Raw genomic sequence first — 18,171 nt, 5'->3', positions numbered from 1 at the left:
CTCATAGCGCTTCAACCTTACGAGCATTTTCTGGGCGCATGCTACTCAATATTTTCAGGATGCTGGACATTAGTAACCAAGATAGCACGAGTCCTCAGGGAAGGTTAGAGACACTTCGTGCTACCGTGCTCTTCGCTGCAATTACATCTCCTCGCTTAGCCTTTACGTGTACCTAGGTACCCAAAACAGAGAACCTGGTTAGTTTCCGCTTCACCTCAAATATTTCAAGTACAGTTTAATCTTGCGCATTATCATAAAAATTCTCTAGCGGGCTGATTCACTTGATTTTATCGGGTCATATCCGTGGTAGAGACCCACTAGTGGTACACATCCAATTTCGCACTCTCTGCGATTACACTTTGTACTCCAGATCTCTTCGTTTCCAGACCTGACACTTTCCGGATTTCATCCTTTGCGTCGCGACCGACTGAACAAGGCTCCCTCTCGAATGGCAAGATCCGAGGATCGCGACTCGCTACCCTCTAATAGTCTTTTTGCTCTCAACATCAGCAATCCTACACACCGCGACAACGAGTTTATCGAGAATCCTCGTCAAGATGGATTCCAAAACGCCGGTCGCTTGGTTCCAATGCCAGTTTTTTCTGCATCTTCTCATTCTTCATTGGATGATAAAGATAAAGGTCAATCGGAAAAATCAGTCTACGGTACCAGTCCTGCAGCAAAACCCGACACATCTATCACGGCCGAGCTCAATATTTTGCCGTCACCCAATAGAATGCATAATCAACAAATATACGGTCCTTCCAAGTACTTCAAGGGTACCTTTCTCAACTTCAACCCTAACATTGTCGACCTCAATCAGATCGGCATTACTTACGAGTATGGAGATTATTATTTTGTCCTAGTTCCGTTACCGCACCCTGAAACCAGCAAGCCGATCCTCCAATGCGGATTTATAAATCGCTCATTAGCTGGATCTTATCTCCTCTACGAATGGCATTCACTTATCAAGGAACAAATCGGGGAGCGAGGGCTCGCCGTTTGTGGCGACGATGGTAGATGGGTAAGTTATGGCTATACAAGATACATGTGAGACATACACTGACTTTGTACATCCGTGTTCGCAGGCTGTTCACAGTGGCATGTTGCAGTTCCTGCGATGCCTCTGTGGTAAAGTGGCAAAAGCCCTTCAACATCAGAATTCGCTGTATACGCAGAAGTGGGGAGTGAAGTTGAGTGCAGAGAAAGTGAAAGCCCAACTATTGGAGAGATTTATGACGGTATTTGGACAGGTGGAGTGGAATATGAAAATGAAAGAGAAAGAAAAGGCCAAAGATGCGGACAAGTTTATGGAGGAGTTCATGGTGTTCGATGTCTGAGAGCGTACAGTGCTTTCAGTTGGAAGCTGGCTATATGTATAACTTTGGTTGGTTCGACATGGTGTAGACATGTTACCGGACACTAATACAAGGGCAATATGAAGGGTATTAAGAGCTTGGTATGTTTAAGAGTCATGACGTACTGTAGGCTGAGACTATTCAACTCTGACTCCTCTTTACATTACATTACATTCATTTGCTTTATCTGTAGCTTGAGTTAGAGAATAGTAGTGGTGGCGGTATCGTGAGAGCCTGTACTTCTTTCGTCGCCTGTCTGTATAACGCCTGCGGAAGTGACACTTACCATGCAACTTTGCTCCCTCCTCTCTATATAAACAGGCAATCTTTCTCTTTTGGGAACTAAAACGGTAATGAGTTCCGAAATCAACAGATCCACCCCAATTATTCTGCTCGACATTTATCTTACCATGAACGCCAAATCAAGCCGCCAACCACCTGCACCCAAACCCCTCAAAGGGTCACGTCGCTGGAACTTTGCGGAGGAAAATAGGCTCCTCTACCTTATCAGCGTAGAAAAAAAAACTTACAAAGAAACAGCAATCGATTTAGACCGCTCCGCACTATCTGTACAACACCGCTATACTATTATTCGACAGAGGGATGAAAGTGCTTCCACGGACTGGACTTCTGAAATCGATGATGCCATAATCGATGGCCGAAGACAAGATCTGACCTCTACTGAGATCGCCCGGGAGGTCAATGTGTCGGAAATGGCCATTCAGTCTCGATGGCAAACGCTCCTGGCAAGGAAAAAAGTTCCCGAAGACGTTCTCGCGCTTCGGCGACGTAAACCACTCCGCGATTTTACTCCCCAGGAAGATGAAACCATCTTGAATCTGTACGTAGCGGGAAAGGATGACAAAGAGATAGCGATGCTTGCGGGTATCGAAGGGAAGAGTCAGACCGAGATCATGACAAGAAGACGGAAGTTGGTAGCTGAGAGTTCGCCAATCTATAGAAGGTTGGTCGAAGAACAGCAGCATAAGACGGGGAAGGAGGTTTTTACTAATAAGAAGAAGGAAAAGGTAGATGCGCTGGGATTGGCGATGAGCAGAAAGCAGTATGAATGGATGAATGAAGCATACATGGGAGACAGTCCAGCAGCGGAGTAAGTATTTTCATACAGGCTGCGATCTGTAGTTCTTAGAATGATTGGTGCAATATCACCGACGCTCACGCTGTCGTTCCCGACCGGAGTTTCGATTCCACGGTAGGACGTTGCCTTTATCATGATTTAAGAGAAAGCCTTAGGCTCCACTTATCTATCTACTCTTGCTACTGCTACCTTTGATTTCATCGTCAGCGTCTTGCGGAAACTGCACGCCCATCGCCCTCATCATGTTGCCTGCCGGGCCTGCCATCCCAGCTTGGCCTTTGAAGGCCTTCAACATGTTATCGGCGAGATTGTAGTCTTCATCCAGAAGTTCATCGTCTTCATCGTCTTCGTCCTCTTCAGCAACCTCCTGAAGCTTTCCTTTACCTTTCTTCTGACTATCAGACAGAAGTCCTGTTCCTGGTTTATGGCCCGACTTGGGGTTGACGTTCAGTGCGCCGTGGCTGAAGAGCTCAGCCTCCATCATCTCGGTGAGTTTTTGGATTTCCTCGTCTTCTTCCTTCTCGGCGTCTTGTTCGAGAGCTAATGCACGAGCTTCGTCGGTGAGGATGGCTTTCTCCGCTGCGGGCAACATCATGAACTTTTCGAAGGCTTGCTCATACTCCGCATACTCCGCATCAGCCGCTGCGTCCTCCTCCTCATCTGTTTCGCCTTCATCTTCAACATCCCTGGTTTTTGCTTTGCCTTTACCCTTGCTCTTCACATCATTCTCAGCTGGAGAGTCACTGTCTTCAGGATCTTCCCATCCCCTGTCGCCAGCGTCGGAATCGTTGTCCACATCCATAGGGTCCAGATCTCCATCAGCACCCTCTATACCCGCTTCATTGTCAGCCAGAAAGTCGTTGAAGCGTGCAACCATCTTCTTCAGATTCTCTTCCGCATTCTTGTCCCCAAACGCGCCTTTTGCGCCGCTTCCCTTGCCTTCCAGCTCTTTCTCAAACTCAGAGAAGTCGATATTGAGCCATTTCTCATCGTCCTCGCGTTTAGGCCAACTAGCAATTTCGGCGTTGGTGGGGAGTGCGTCATCACCATTTTCCAGATCTTCTAACAGAAGCGCAATCTCACGCGTCGGTTTACGAGAGGCGTACAAGGAGTGTGATATGAGCATCTGCATGCCTGCTGTGATTTTGATGCCAACTTCCGCTTTCTCAGTCGGTGTACCAGACTTGACGAGCTGCTCTAGTGCTGTATCCCATGGCGCCTGGGGTTCCCAGTGCTGCCCTAGAAGCTGGGCGTAAAGGACTTTGGTGAAGCGAACGCTTACGTTAACAAAATCTTCTGGCGGGAATGTGAGGGGGATTTTGGACTTTTCGGGTTGTATAAGCCGGATGGAGATGGGATCTCGAAGATAAAAGGCTTCGACCACTGGTGCAATGTAGGACGGGTTGATATGCAAGATATGCGCAACCTTTCTTGGCAGCGGAAGCGTTGCATGGTGCTGATTTTCAGATATCGCAGCGGGATATCCAGCTAAGCGATGGAAAGCTTCTTTCTCTACTTTGCCGTACTGCTGCGGTCGCGCTGGTGTCGCCTCAATAATCTGCAAAGCCTGCGCTTGCGTCAAAGGGGCAGGGTCTTCTTCCTTCCCTAGTGGGATTATCAGCAGGCGATGACTATTAATCCAGACTCTGTTCTCGGCAACCTCGGGATTTAGCCATTTCGGTAGCGCGTTCGCAGCCTCGATTAGAAGAAACTCTCCATCGCTGTCATAAATGCGTATCCAAGCATCCTTGAACTCTTTACTCAATTCACGCAGGAGGTAGACTATAAGCCATTCGTCTGCGACGCTGTCGCCGTAATTAGATCGTCCTTTCAGCAGCCACCGATGCTCTTCCCGGACTAGATCAAGCGCAAGGGAATCACGCTGCCATATGTATTCCTTGAGGAACTTCTTTTCCAGGACATTCAGAGCGCGTTGGAAGGCTTGTAATCTTTCCCTTGTCTTGATGTCTGAAAGTCTAGAGTCGATGATGAAGACCATGTATTCCACGACATCATCGGGCAGTTTCTTGGGGAAGCCATCGAAGCCTTCGCCGAACCATTTGAGATCATCCTGAGGGCCGTCCATTCTCCAGTATCTGCAGTCCGGGTTATGGAGTCCAATTCTCCAGGTCAGTCAATCTGAGATTTGTCCTGGATTTGTTATGCCGGGGCCAGACGTTCGTGAAGGTAGTCTCGATCCGATGCCGCGAGGTCTTAGGCCTGTACGCGAGGTATTCCCAAAAGAGCCGTGTAGGTCTACTTGAAGCGGAAAAGATGAAGCCTGCAATGAATTTTCTGGTGTAGGCGGCGAACAGGTAACGTGACATGGGAAAGACACGCTTTTCGGCTTCTTGCCTACATGGGCTAGCGGAAGGCTGCATCCCTGTCTTGGTCCGAGCGTGCCCAAACAAACAACATCCATACTATTACGAAGTGGAACGAGATGCACTTGCACGACTGAGGTGCGCCCCATAGGACCTTTGTATTTCTTTCATTCGTGTGCTACTAGAGTGCATAACATATCATGGCGCACATACCGGATACACCTCGCACAGAGGTGGGCGACACGACGCGCTTCACCATCAACGAGCCCTCATTCAGCATGGAAGAGACGTTCCATGCGCCGACAGACCGCGACAATCTCTTCAAGCAGATGAGCGGCGCCCGAACTCCGCGACAGACGCTTGCTGCCCGACGCCAACTGAACGCGAAGAACGAATTTACGCCCATGCTGAAGAGCGCAACCGCGAATCGGACGCGCCAAGTCAACGGACTGCTCGACGGAAAGCTCACAACACCCGCCGCGATGAAGCCAGGCTTCCAAGTCAGCAATACCCCGCTGCCCGAGGCCAGCACGTTCGACATACATTCGAGTTCCTTTGCAGATTCCGTCGATGGCCGGACGCAGCTGCCAGATCCAAACTCGAGTACTATGAGTACACCCACAGCACTACCCAGACGGGCGGAAGGCGAGATGGATAGCGGAAACGGAAATGTGCTTACTTTGAGGGAGCAGGAGGCTGTATGTATACCCCCGCTAAGCCCCACCCACGGTCACCAAGCATGTTCTAATACAGTTGCAGCGTCTGGAGCAGATCGACAAGGAGAACTTCGGACTCAAGCTCAAAATCCATTTCCTCGAAGAGAACCTGAAAAAGATGGGCCCGGAATTCAACCGACAAGCCATGGAAGAGAACATCAACCTTAAGTCGGAGAAGGTTACAATGGCGCGTGATATCAAGAAATACTCCAAAGACCTCAAAGCGGCCGAGGTAGAGCTGGACACATACAAGCAGCAGCTACGCGAGTACGCCGAGAAGGTCAAGCGGCGGCACGTCGATGAAGGCATGCGCGAAGAGATGGATGAGCTTCGAAGGCTGGCCAACGAACGTGCCGAGGAGGTGGAGCGCCTGGAAAGGAAACTGGAACAAGAGAAGAGTGCCGATGAAGAGTTGGACCAGGTCAAAGCAGACTTGGAGCACGCACAGTCAGAGCTCACGAGAAGAGACGAGTTGCTAGACGAGCAGGATGAGCAGATGAGAGACTTGGAGGAGCAACTAAAGAATGCGCAAAATTCACAGTCTGCTAATACCGAGGAGAAGGACCGCCAACTCAAGGACCAAGCTGAACGCATCGCCGAATTAGAAGCACAGTTGCAATCGTCCAAACAGTCACAAGAAGATCACTTTGCGGAAAAGGACCGTCGACTGGCCGACCAGAGTGAGAAGATCGAGCATATCCAGGAGCAGCTTCGCGCAGTCGAACGTGAGAAGGACGCCGAGATCAATGCCCTTAGGTCTAAGCTTGACTCCGCTACCGCCGAGAAGGATCAGGAAATACGAGAGCTGAACGAAAGCCTTGACGAAGCCGAAAACGATCTTGAAGCCATAGAAGAGCAAAAACGTCATGAGATTTCCATTGTTGAGGAGCGCCTACGTTCGATGGAGCGTGAGAAGGATGCCGAACTCCGAGAGCTGCAGCGGCGCCTTCAGACCATTCAGAACGAAAAGGAAGCTGAGATGGATGCTCTACGCGAACGCTTGGAGCTGGCAGAGTCTCAGGGCGATAATCAAGTTCAACTAGCGCAACAATCCGCCCACGACGCCAGGCAAAAGGTGGTTGAGATCACTCGCGAAAAGGGTGTTGAGATCGAATTACTGCAGTCAAGAGTCGACGCTGCTGAATCAAGAGCCGACGAATTGGACGACTTCCGCAAGCAACACCAAGACGCGATGCAGCAGATTGCACGTCTACAACGCGAGGCGTCCGCATACGAACAGCAATTGCAACAGCTCCGACGTGATCTCAACCAGAAGGATCGTGAACTGGATGGATTGGATAGGCTACGACGTGAGCGTGATGATGCGACTCAAGAGCTTACCGGCCTTCGTTCGAATCTACACAGTAAAGATGCTCAGGTGCAGGCGCTCAACAACGTCACACGAGAACGTGACAACCTCTCGCGCGAACTTTCGAATCTTCGTCGTGAGCGCGACAACCTGGTCTCGAAGTTGTCGAGCAAAGACGAGCAAGTGGAGGTCTTGCGCAGAGGTAACAACGACCGCGATACCTTGGTAGCCACTCTTCGACAGGAACGCAAAGACATCGAAAGTGAAATGCGCAATCTGCGGTCTGCTGTGTCTGGCAAGGACACACAGATTGAGGCACTTCAGAAGATCACACGCGAGCGAGATGCGCTGTCTCGAGATCTCACCGGCTTGCAGTCAACGTTGCAAGCCCGTGAGCGTGATATGACCAGTCTGCAAAAGAAGATCGAAGCGCAAGAGACAGCACTCAAGGAGCTTAAGCAGCTCAGAAATGACCTTAATGATAGAACACGCGAGTTGGATACAGCACGACAAACAATCTCCGACAGGGAAGCTGAGCTCGATGCATTGAGGAGCCACGCCGACGAGCCCGATACCCAGATTGATGTCATGCAGGATCTGGTACGCAAGCGTGACGATGAGCTCGAGAACATACGCGATGAGCTAAACGAACAGAGGAGCCAAGTTGATGCTCTGCAACGACTAGCGGAAGAGCGCCTGGAAGCTCTGGAAGAGCTCAGAGAGAACGCCCGCCGCGAGAAGGACGATTTCGAAGCCGAGATAGAAGTTCTGCAAGAAGACGCCGACGAAGTTGCCGAAGAGATGGCCTCGCTCGAAGAGAAAATAACCGTGCTGGAGTCTATGATACGTGAAAAGGAGAGCCAGGTTGGAGCTCTGCAATCTGAGTCGCGTGCAGAACAACGAGAACAGAAGGCTGCTCTTGAGAGTAAAATTCGCGACCTTGAATCACGAATCCGCGACAAGGACGCGCAACATCGCAAGCTCTTATCTGAAGCCAAGTCGACGTCGCGCGACCAGCAATCTGCTCTTGAGCGTCAACTGCAAGACCTGCAGTCACACCTTCGCGAAAAGGAATCGCAGCTTCGTCTCATACAAGCGTCGTCGAAGGCGATCCAACAGAAGGCCAACCAGGATGCGATCGATCTTGACGAACAGGCGGAAACCCTTACAAAGCGCCATATTAAAGAAATCAACGGTCTCGCCAAGCAAATCCAGTTCCTCCGCGCACGATGCTCGCGAGCAGAGGCGTTCCGTGAAGCCCTTGGGTACCAAAAGAAGTTCTTCTTGATGCAGATTCAAACTTACAACGAATGGTATGTCTCAACTCTTCTACTTGATTAGACATGCAATACAGCCACTAACACCTTGCAGTAATCAGGAAGATCTCAATCTCATCTCTCAAATGGGCATTACCCCCGACGTCACTGTGCACGACCGCCGGCCCAAGCTCAAGTCTGCGATTATCGCCGTTATCGCTGCGATCCGCATGCAGAAGTTGGCTGATGGCTGGGCGCAGAACAGGAAAATCCACGAACAATTAAAAGCCAAGCTAGAAGGTATGAGGCGAAATAGTGGAAGGAATGTGGGTGTACCAACTAGCGCTAGGAAGAGTGTGGGCGGTTCACATTTGAGAATTGCGAGGTAGGATCGGCAATATCTGTAAAGGCAGAGATGGTAAAGGCGTTTTGGTCATTACTATGCATACCTTGGTGTCGGCCACCATGGAATAGGTGTTGTGGTTGCCACTGTCGGTCTTAGCGTATGATTGTTGCACAGAATGAAGTTATGACATTGGAATTTCATCTTCTTGAACTGCTCCCCTACATTGTAGACGAATTAAAACTTCGAAAGGAACGGGGTATCATAATCATTCAGCCATCGCTGCCGCCACCAACAAGCACTTTTTCACTTGTTCGCTGCATCAATTCCATCTCATTTCTTCTTCGACCTTCCACACACACCGCAAACACCTGTATCCCCAGCATTGACGTACTGACTTCCTTCACAAGCAGTGCTCTTGCATCGCCAGTGATTTGGAACAAACTGTTTCTTGAGTACGTTTGCGCATGCGGCGCAAGTCAACGCCCCTACGTCGTTTTCAAGAGAACATACGGGACAGGTAAAGCTCTGTGGTGGCCGAAGTTGTGAAGCAGGAGTATCGGGGTCATGACGGGGTTTGGAGATCTCAGGCTGAGGGATGACCGACTCCAATGATGGCATTGGGGCAGCAGTCGAACGTAAGGTAGTCGTTGAAGCAGGTTTCGTCTTCTGTGACTGCAATTTCGGTGGCTTGCTCGAGGCTCTGGACGGTACCGACTTAGTCGTAGGGTTAGGCTGTGGTGCAAACCCCTGGATCTCATCCATTTCTCTCCTTGCATCGCCATCGTTGTCGTTGTCGTCTTCGCAGATCTTGATGAGCGCGCGACCTTTATCGTCGAACATGCTCTTCCCGTCTACGTCTACTGCCGCACCGTCTTGATCGCCTTCTACAAACTCGTCTTCTGTTTCGCTGTCTGACGAAGGGTCCTCTTTCTTGATGGTAATTTCCTCCTTCTTGACTGGATCAAAGCGTGCTAATGCCGCTGCTGCTCTCAGATCACGTCCTCGTGCGCTACCGGCGACTCTAGGCTTGCCCTTCTTCGGCACACCTTTTTCCAGCTTGACTTTCGTATCGTCATCCGCTCCCAACGCCTGTCCTCCGGCCCCGAACTTCTTGAGGATTCTCCGTTGCTTTCTCTCTGCATAGCTCAGTGTAGGCTTTTCCTTTCCGCCTCTCTTCCTTTTGTTTCCTTTCCGTCCATATGTACCACCACACAGATGCTCAGGCACGTCCATTGCCTCACCATCATCTGCCTGTAGCGCTCCTGTGTCCAATTCTCTACCCCTACCCCAAAGCCCCTCACCAGTGTATCCTTTTGCCCAAAGCGCCCTCAATTCCGCCGCATACCCATGTCGAACCTTCCAGAAGGCCTTTGAATGATTCATCTGCTTGCAATGCGCAAGCTCGTGCACCATGACCATCTCCACCATCCTTTGTGGCAACCATCTTCCATTCCGGTCCCGGAGGACTAGCTGTATGACCTCGCCGGCATTGAAGTTGCGGCCAACAAACTCGGTGTTGTAGGGAAACTCTTCGAGGGCTTGAACGAGAACCATGTGCGACTTCATGAAGGGGTAGCATACTGCTGCAACGCGGTTGAGTATGTTCTCTGCTATGGAGGATGTCGAGCCGGGGAGGGTGCGAATGAAGTTGATGTGCGCGTTTGGACGCTGGGTGCGCTCGTTGATGCGTTCGAAACCGAGGACCATCGTAAGGTTTTTCGCATGCGACACCACTCGCTTTGAGAGAGCGGCTGGTGGATAGGCAGAGACTAGGTGAGAGGGGGCTGATTCAGGCGCTGTAGTGATTGTCCCTGGATGGCGAGACTGGGTGGCGGCTGCTCATGCGGAGATAAGCATGGCACGGCGTTAAGCGACGCGACGCGCTGGAACGCGTTGCGTCATCATCCACGACACTTTCAGGCCATCACTTAGACCGTCTTATCAGCCTTTATGTTCGCAATTTCCCTAATCTACATGTGAACAAATAGTAGCGAACAGCGCGCCTAATGACGGGAAAAGATGCTATCTGAATGATATTGGACAGAAATCTGCCTCGTAATTTGACTTTGTTATGACTATGACTATTATCCCAATCTAAAGAAGGATGTCTAGCGCACTTCCTGAAGTAGACAAGACCTCGATCAAGTTGCGTTCTTGGCGATATGTAAAGCTCCTACATGCGGGTCCCGATCAGCGCATTTGGAAACACTAAGTGTGGCAGTAGATCTACGTCTTTTGAGAGGCTTTCCTGGCATCGTTCTCGCTGATGATTCGGAACATGTTTAACTAATACATCAGAAGGGGAATTCACCTTCCGATTTCTCTAACATCCCACTCTCAACTTGCTTCCTATGCTCTTCATCTAGGTATGGAAGCAGCAATCCCTCCCAGTGTTCCCTTCCCTTGTAGTGACTGACAGTCTCGTCCCAACTCCTAATCGCTTCTGCCAATCTTCCGGGAACATGCGGCTCTTTCACAATGGTAGTAACCGGCTCAAAATACGTTCGGATGGTGAAGAGTAAGGCTTTAGACTTTGGAAGACGTCGAAGCGATTGCCTTTCCGAGCGGAAGTGGATATCTTCGACACGAAGACCTTCGGAATTGGCGGTAGCCCATGAGGCAACTGTGTTGGAGTTTTGGTCGCCCATGCGGTGGGACCACGCTAGACCGTCATCGAGTTGGATGAAGAACTGAAGTTGATCAGCACCAACAGCTTGTAAAGCGGAGCGGGTATACAAGTTACATTGTTTCGAACGACAGGCTTTTCACACGTCATATTGGCAAAGAACCGGTTCATCGCCTTTTGCAATTTCTCTTGGTAATGAGGTACCCCGGCTTCGATGTGGAGTTCGTCGAGCGACATGCGGTATTTCTCAGTCAAGCGCCAGAAGCCGGGTAAGCAGACCGCTCCGGCATCTATATGGTATTGACCATCCTCATTGAGTACCATGACTACAAGATCGTCCTGTACAAGCTTTGCTGCTGTGACCATAGCCTCCGTTGGATTTGGTGCCGGATATTGAAACTCCTCAGCGGTAACCGTGTTACGGAGGATGTCGCCGTGCAGTTGGAAGACTTCTGGGTAGCGATGTGTGAGATATTGTGTCAACTCGTCCAAAACCTCAAAGCAGGCTAGTCGTGTGACTTCGTTATCGACATATTGCACACGAGATGCAACGTCTTTCTTGAGCTCGCGTACCTTGGCGTCATGATAAGGAATGAAGTTTGAGTCCATTTCAATCCATTCGTTCCAGTCCATCTTCCGAATGCCCTGGCAGATTCGTAGGTAAGAAGTCAGTGTATGTCTCACATGCATTTTGTGCATGTATCCCTTACCATGGTAACGAAGTTGGGGCCATGGCGAAACGGTCGGTATAGTTTGGGGTCTGTAAGTTCTAATTTGTAGCCTTCCGCCGGCTCAGGCAATGGTGTTTTGAACGGTATGGATGCAACTTGAAAGGATCAGTGTCGTCCACTTGAGCAAGATAGTTGAATGACCGCACCTTTTTGTTTCTCATTGTGAGCTTGGGGGAGAGTGCTGCACTTATTACTAAGGCCTCGCCATAATAGTGAAAGTGTAACTAGAACTACACAAGCCGCGAAGCCTAGAGGCGTAAATACAAAGTCGGATGGAACCATATCCGCAATGTGTTAGTGATGTGTTTGCAGGCTGTTATGGGAGGTACTGTAAGCAGAAGACAAGACACGTTGGATGCTAGAGCACTGTGGGAATAGACATTGTCGATGGCGAATGACACCACTGATGACTATCTACCTTTCTAGCGCAAGGTTCCTTGGATAGGTTTGCAAGAAATGTGGGTCGATTGAACTGGCCGCTGTACTTGCCAGACGTAGTATAGCCCGAGCTGTGAGATACCGACACGCTAAACCCCGGATCCACAGTTCGTGGCAAGATGACGCCTGCGAACTTGCCATTTCGGGAAGTTTTATTGGCCTTATGGGATCATTGCTATCGGTAACGAGAATCTGTCTGCTTGCATCGGGTGTGAATCGTGAAGATGCCGCATCTAAGGCCCCCGGGGAGAGCTATCTAATGATAGCGAACTCGCCTATACCGGAGTAAGGCAAATTTCGGGCATTTCTGAGTCGCAGGACTTCTGTACGAACAAACCGGTCTTAGTTCAGAACTTGTCCCCATCATGATGAACTGTTGTATGCGTGCCATTCGCATGCGTAGCGAAGTGGGCCAGAGCTGTGTTGCGTACTTCACCCGTACAACAAAAACATGCCCCACACGTTGCGAGGGCATATAAGAAGCTCCCGACTGCCGAGATGTGTTGAAGGCCTCATCAGACAAACCTATGTCACACTCGACAACCGTTGCAAAACTTTTGGAGGATTCTGTTCGATACAATTGAATCTTGCACATCGATATCTCCAATATGCCTGCAAAATTCGGAAACTATGCGGGTACCGAATCGAAGTCGGAGGCTTTCCATTACTCGCAAGCTGTCAGAGTAGGGAATATCGTGCGGATATCGGGCCAGGGCGGTTGGGATGCGGAAGGAAACATGGCCCCAGATGCACGAACGCAAGTTGAGCTAGCGCTGAGGAATATCGAAATGGCTCTCCAGTCGGTCGAAGAGAGTCTGTCTTGGAAGAACGTCTACGCTATTCGATCGTACCACATAAACATCGATGAGTCAGCTGGTATGTGCATTGAAGGCTGGCGGCGGGTTATGCCTGATCACCGGCCAGTGTGGACATGTGTCGAGATTACCAAACTTGGTATTGAAGGCATGCAAATCGAAATTGAGGTGGAGGCCCTGGTTGAGTAGGAGTATGGAACCGACGTATAATGAACGTAGGGTACAATGGCCAAAGGATCCTTTGTGTCGCGAATAGCCGTTCCCTACACGTTCTTTCGCTTACATCCAATGCGCATGCATTTAGTATGAGCGATCGTAACCTTCCATAACAAGAAAGAACAGGGGTGTTCTGTTCAAATGACTAGTGTACACATAGCACTGTTTTTGAAACTTCCGCTCCAAGTGGTAGGGCTACGGGAAGACTCCCATAGTACCAGTAAAGTTTCTCGGATAGATAAGACAGAGTCAAATCGCAGGTTTTTGTGTATCTTTTCAAGCGTGTTCATGACACAGTTCCGGTGTGCTTCCGAAAGTGAATGTGCGCCGGCTACATACAGTGGGAAAAGAGTACAGTTCTGCGCTCTAGATCTTGTATCCATGCCTTGTATGCACTCTAGGCACGCATGAACATGTTGTTGAAGGAGGAAATGTTCGGTTGGAATGTTACGTATAGCACTGTAAAGGTAGATCAGGCCTGCATGCTGAAAACACTGGACAAGGGACCGCGATGCTGTCACGACCAGGTAGGAAAGGTCTTGTTCCGCATCCCCGTTAGGAGAAGCTAGCAAAGAGTACGTAGGTTGAAGCGCGCGCTCAAATGCTTGTACCTTGTCAAAACAGAATTCCGTCCCATTTTGAAGCTTGTGCCGGTATATACTCATCTCAGACAGAGTTGACAGGACGGATCCAAGCGACTTAGTATTAGGAACGGATTCCCACCATACGGATCCGGGCTCCATGTGCTCCCAAATGGTGGGTGGGAACGAGGGTTCTCTATCTTGAAGGAGGGCATCGGTCAGATCAGTAGACGCTAGTTCTGAGAGTAACATTCTAGTGATTCTGTCCGATAGCGACCACGCTGAATGGAAGCCGCCCATGGCGTTGATGATCGCGATCGCTCCCGCAAGGTGGCAGCGGGTCGAAGCATCATCTGACATGCAGTTTACATAGCCCTCAAGAAAGTACAACAGCAGCACTGCGACTAGGAGTGCAGAAAGCGAGGCGCTCTCGCAATGGTCCCTACTTAGCTGACCGCGGATGGTTGATAAGCACTGGAGGCGTCTTCTTTCCAGAGTCTGTCTTGAATATCCTCGCTCTTGTAGGGCCCGGTGTTCCTCTGCAAATACACATAAGGCCTGGAGAACTGGCTGAGAGCGCATGGCGAGCGCGACTGGTGGGGGAACTGGCTCGTGGAGAGTCGAAAATAGTGGCCATAACCGCCCCTTGAAGTATTCCAGAGCTCTCCGCTCATTAGTTGCCAGATGAATGCTGTTGAGGGAGCGTTCTATGGACAGCTGTGGTGGACACTCGGGCACCGTTTTCGCAGGTCGCTTCTTCCATCTGAGTAGCAATTTGTCGTAGCTGCAGTCTTCTGTTTTGGAAGTGAAACACCGGCGGCACGTGGGTTTTTGGAGGTCGCATTTGACTCGTCTTTGCTTGCAGGGCCAGCACGATCCTTCAACTGTACGTCGACGCTTTGGCGGACTGTTGCCAGAGGATTCCGGGCGCGACATCTGTGTGCATGACGTGATAATGGCCGCGGGTTCGGAATTGAAGTGGCGAGATCGCAGAAGGAAAGTATCAGTAGGCTTCGAAGTGTTGTTTGGACGCTGAGATGGTAAACACGGAAAGGCCCATAGTGTTGATGCATGAAGATCAGGGAGAGCGTGACGCCTCCAGGCCTCCGCTTGTCGGCACTTCTGTATGCCGTCTGCCAAGACTGTTATTCCCGCTAAAGCCACCAACCCAAGGCGCGCTGCGGGTGCTGCTTCGTTTCCCACTCCACCAATGCGATATTCCTGAAATGGCGTTCCGTATGAACTTCGTTGAATCCCCTAGCAGTATGGCATTGTTCAATCCCGGGTTTGGGTTAAGCACGAAACAAGTAAGTAGTTTTTTCAAGCTCATGCTTTTGCGGGCCAGGAGAGACAACGCGAACGATACCTCTTAGGTAGGGTATGCAAAGTTCAAACAAACTCGCTCTTCTTTTCTGGAGACCTCTACTGTCACAGTTCTTTCTAGGGCGGTCTGGTCTAACAATGGCTTCTGTGACCGATACTAGGATCTCGCTTGGCACTCGACCACCGGATCAAACTGCATTTTAGTTCTGAGCCGTAGTGCCAGGCTGCACTGCCTGCAGCGAAGCGCGGTCAGCACAAGTACCTGCAAGATCCTCGCTTTCAAAACTCTCTATATGCGCGTCAGGGCGCGTTTTGCTCAACACCATTCTCGACATCAGCGTCGCGAACATTATTAGAAATAGGGGTGATGCTCAGGCCTGTGAGTACCAAGACCAATCGCAGAACAACTTTGGAAGCCACCCTGCTGAATTAATAAAGTTCGCAAGGCATTGAGTTGTCTGAAATGCTGTGCCGATGCTGTTGAATACAGTTGGAAGTCTCCTGGTGGCTCCTACTCTCCACAGCATCGGCTGCTCGACTAGACTGCGGTTCTGTGGTCCATCTCTCTGTTCAGCCCGTCCACGTACATTTAAGTGGCCGAAGGCTCAGCATCATCTCCTCTGTTGCCGTCATTACTCGATCCTTGGGTATGAAGGTTAGCGTCTCCATGCCTTGGTGTTGCTTGCCTTAGGCAACGTCGTAAGACGTCTCGATACCTAGGTACCGCGTTGCTTTTCGGGGCCTTGGCATAGGTAATCAGAAGTTGGGCAGTCTCAGATGACGGTAGTGGCTCCACTAGCTGAAACACAAAACCCCTCACTCAGTCATCTCACAGAATCCAGGGTATGGGGCCGCAAGTCAAATTGCTTTTTGCGGATCGTGGGCTCAAATTCCGGATGTTCATGCGGAGAGAATTGACCCTTGCCATACCAAGCGAGCATGCGAGCTTCGGTACCCAGTCCAGCAAGATCTGGGCAAGTCACCATGCGCCCGCAGAGAAGATATGACATGATATCTGCTTCGTACCTAGCATTCGAGAGAACGAGAAGCTAGCGGTGATAGAGAATGGCGATGCAGTATCCTCGGTAAGGGGCGTTTTCGCGGCTGCGCGCTGGTGGCATCCGCGCAGTATGCGCACCCAAAAAGATTACATGACACCTCGGGATGAAAGGTTCTTACCTAGGTAGGCTGCCTAAATATCCTCATCGATCAACACCTTGAGAGATTATTACCCAACTAGGCAATTTCTAGGTAAAGGATTGCTTCTATCCGATCATTTGGGATTGATATTTTAGAAGGTTTGGGGCGGGAAATTACTCCCATCAGAGCTTTTGGGGTGCGCCAAATAGCGTTTGGGGGTGCTGCGAAAAAAGTGTTGCCCTCTTCGACGCGTGCCTTCGGAAGGCTTAGCAACCCGCCCCCCCCCCCCCCCTTTGGACTCTGCGGGGACTATTGGACCGCCAGCACTGCTTACGAGAAGCCCGAGAGTACTTGTCTGCAAAGGTCACCATTCTAGGTTTGGCCCTGAATAATGCAGTCATTGCCATCGGCTGGTAGCTGTTTGGCCACGGTCCCCTAACCACGTCGCTTTGAAGCGGCTGGCTTGGCCCAAACTCACAAGGATAGATTGCTCTTTCGGGGACCGAGCTGTATCTTTCTTGTCGACACGGCTTCGCTTGGCCTCAACTGTTCTGCGTCTTGAGATCGTGTTGGACGGGATCGGCAAGGCTGAAGCCTTTAGGGTTTGTATACGCCCGCTGTAGTAGACCGTTGCGCGGTATAAGGATGTTCCAAACTCCTTAACTTTCCGCTCCTTACCAGCTCATAGTTGCTCATCTCTCCTTGGCTTTCTTAGTAATTTGTTCATACTCTTGTCAGTCTTTACATATTCTTACTTTCATTATGGTCTTAAGTAAATCTCTGGCTTTGCCTCTCCTCGCTTTGTGCTCCATAGCGACATCTACTCCCCTGGAACAACGTGGACCTGCAACGGGCATCATCGATGATATCCTCGACGGACCTCTCACTGGCATCGCACAGCTTATTGCTGATATTTTGGCTGGCAAGAAATCGCCTGTTGACGACACTAAGACGAACAAGCCGCTAAGTTGCTCACTGGTCAGTGTTGACAAATGCTGTGCTTGTAAGTTCTGATAAATCTCTCTCGATGACACTGAAGTACTAAGAATTCTTTAGGGTATGACGTATCTGCCGAGCTCACAAAGCACTTCGTTGGAGCAGACAAAGAATGTAACGATAATGCTCGTGCTGCAGTCCGTATGGGTTTCCATGATGCTGGGTCTTGGGACAAAAATGCTCCCAATGGTGGCGCTGATGGATCGCTGTTGATGGACTTTGGCGAAGAAAATCGACCAGAGAACAACGGCCTTCAAAAGATTCGCACACTTCTTCGCGGTGTACAGGCCAAGTACAAGGTTGGATACGCCGATCTTGTCCAATATGCGCATAACCACGCCACCCTATCATGTCCGAAGGGACCACGCTTGTTTACCTTTGTTGGCCGCTCCGACGCTACGAAAGCTGCACCTAACGGTCTTCTACCCGATGTTCGCGATGATGCCAACAAGATGATTGACCTTTTCAAACAGAAGGGGTTCACAGCACGAGATCTCGCAGCGCTCGTAGGCGCCCACGCAACAGCCAAACAACGTTTTGTCGACACCAAGTATGCGGAGAAGCCCCTCGATACCACTCCTGGTGTCTGGGACGTCGAATTTTACAACGATACGCTTACCAATCCCGTGGGCATCTCTAAAGACCAAAAGGTCTTTGTACTCCCGAGTGACAAAGTACTGTCGAAACATTCCGAGATCAAAAGTGATTGGAACGCTTATGTCGGCAATCAAGTCCGTTGGAACCTGGACTATGCGAAGGCGTACATTAGGATGAGTTTGTTGGGTGTAGAGAAGACAGACCTGCTCAAGTTGACGGACTGCACGAGGACCCTACCCGTCAGCAAACCTTCCCTTCCTTAGTATATTGATTTCCCAATACCCCTTGCCCGCGTTGCAA

The 18,171-nt window shown here is 50.3% G+C and overlaps 6 protein-coding genes across 6 annotated transcripts; 3 read left to right on the top strand and 3 right to left on the bottom strand.

The window, feature by feature from the left end:
* Positions 1–2,623: 2,623 nt before the first annotated feature.
* Positions 2,624–4,543, bottom strand: ACET3X_000676 (uncharacterized protein; the record flags this gene model as incomplete). Its single annotated transcript, XM_069447998.1, has 1 exon — positions 2,624–4,543. One exon carries the CDS (start codon positions 4,541–4,543, stop codon positions 2,624–2,626), a length of 1,920 nt encoding a protein of 639 aa, XP_069310918.1.
* A 438-nt stretch (positions 4,544–4,981) lies between these two features.
* ACET3X_000675 (uncharacterized protein) lies at positions 4,982–8,451 on the top strand (the record flags this gene model as incomplete). The annotated part of the gene is made up of 3 exons (XM_069447996.1): positions 4,982–5,479; positions 5,541–8,119; positions 8,178–8,451. 3 exons carry the CDS (start codon positions 4,982–4,984, stop codon positions 8,449–8,451), a joined length of 3,351 nt encoding a protein of 1,116 aa, XP_069310917.1.
* A 287-nt stretch (positions 8,452–8,738) lies between these two features.
* On the bottom strand, positions 8,739–10,115 carry ACET3X_000674 (uncharacterized protein; the record flags this gene model as incomplete). The annotated part of the gene is made up of 1 exon (XM_069447995.1): positions 8,739–10,115. One exon carries the CDS (start codon positions 10,113–10,115, stop codon positions 8,739–8,741), a length of 1,377 nt encoding a protein of 458 aa, XP_069310916.1.
* A 587-nt stretch (positions 10,116–10,702) lies between these two features.
* Positions 10,703–11,747, bottom strand: ACET3X_000673 (uncharacterized protein; the record flags this gene model as incomplete). The annotated part of the gene is made up of 3 exons (XM_069447994.1): positions 10,703–11,098; positions 11,152–11,679; positions 11,745–11,747. 3 exons carry the CDS (start codon positions 11,745–11,747, stop codon positions 10,703–10,705), a joined length of 927 nt encoding a protein of 308 aa, XP_069310915.1.
* Positions 11,748–12,811: 1,064 nt separating this feature from the next.
* Positions 12,812–13,207, top strand: ACET3X_000672 (uncharacterized protein; the record flags this gene model as incomplete). The annotated part of the gene is made up of 2 exons (XM_069447993.1): positions 12,812–13,079; positions 13,128–13,207. The coding sequence occupies 2 exons, from the start codon at positions 12,812–12,814 to the stop codon at positions 13,205–13,207; spliced, it is 348 nt and encodes a 115-aa protein (XP_069310914.1).
* A 3,833-nt stretch (positions 13,208–17,040) lies between these two features.
* On the top strand, positions 17,041–18,134 carry ACET3X_000671 (uncharacterized protein; the record flags this gene model as incomplete). The annotated part of the gene is made up of 2 exons (XM_069447992.1): positions 17,041–17,281; positions 17,335–18,134. The coding sequence occupies 2 exons, from the start codon at positions 17,041–17,043 to the stop codon at positions 18,132–18,134; spliced, it is 1,041 nt and encodes a 346-aa protein (XP_069310913.1).
* Between the last annotated feature and the right edge of the window lie 37 nt (positions 18,135–18,171).

Source organism: Alternaria dauci, chromosome 1, assembly GCF_042100115.1.
Source record: "Alternaria dauci strain A2016 chromosome 1, whole genome shotgun sequence".
NCBI lineage: Eukaryota > Fungi > Ascomycota > Dothideomycetes > Pleosporales > Pleosporaceae > Alternaria > Alternaria dauci.
This window is presented reverse-complemented; position numbering and strand designations above follow the sequence as displayed.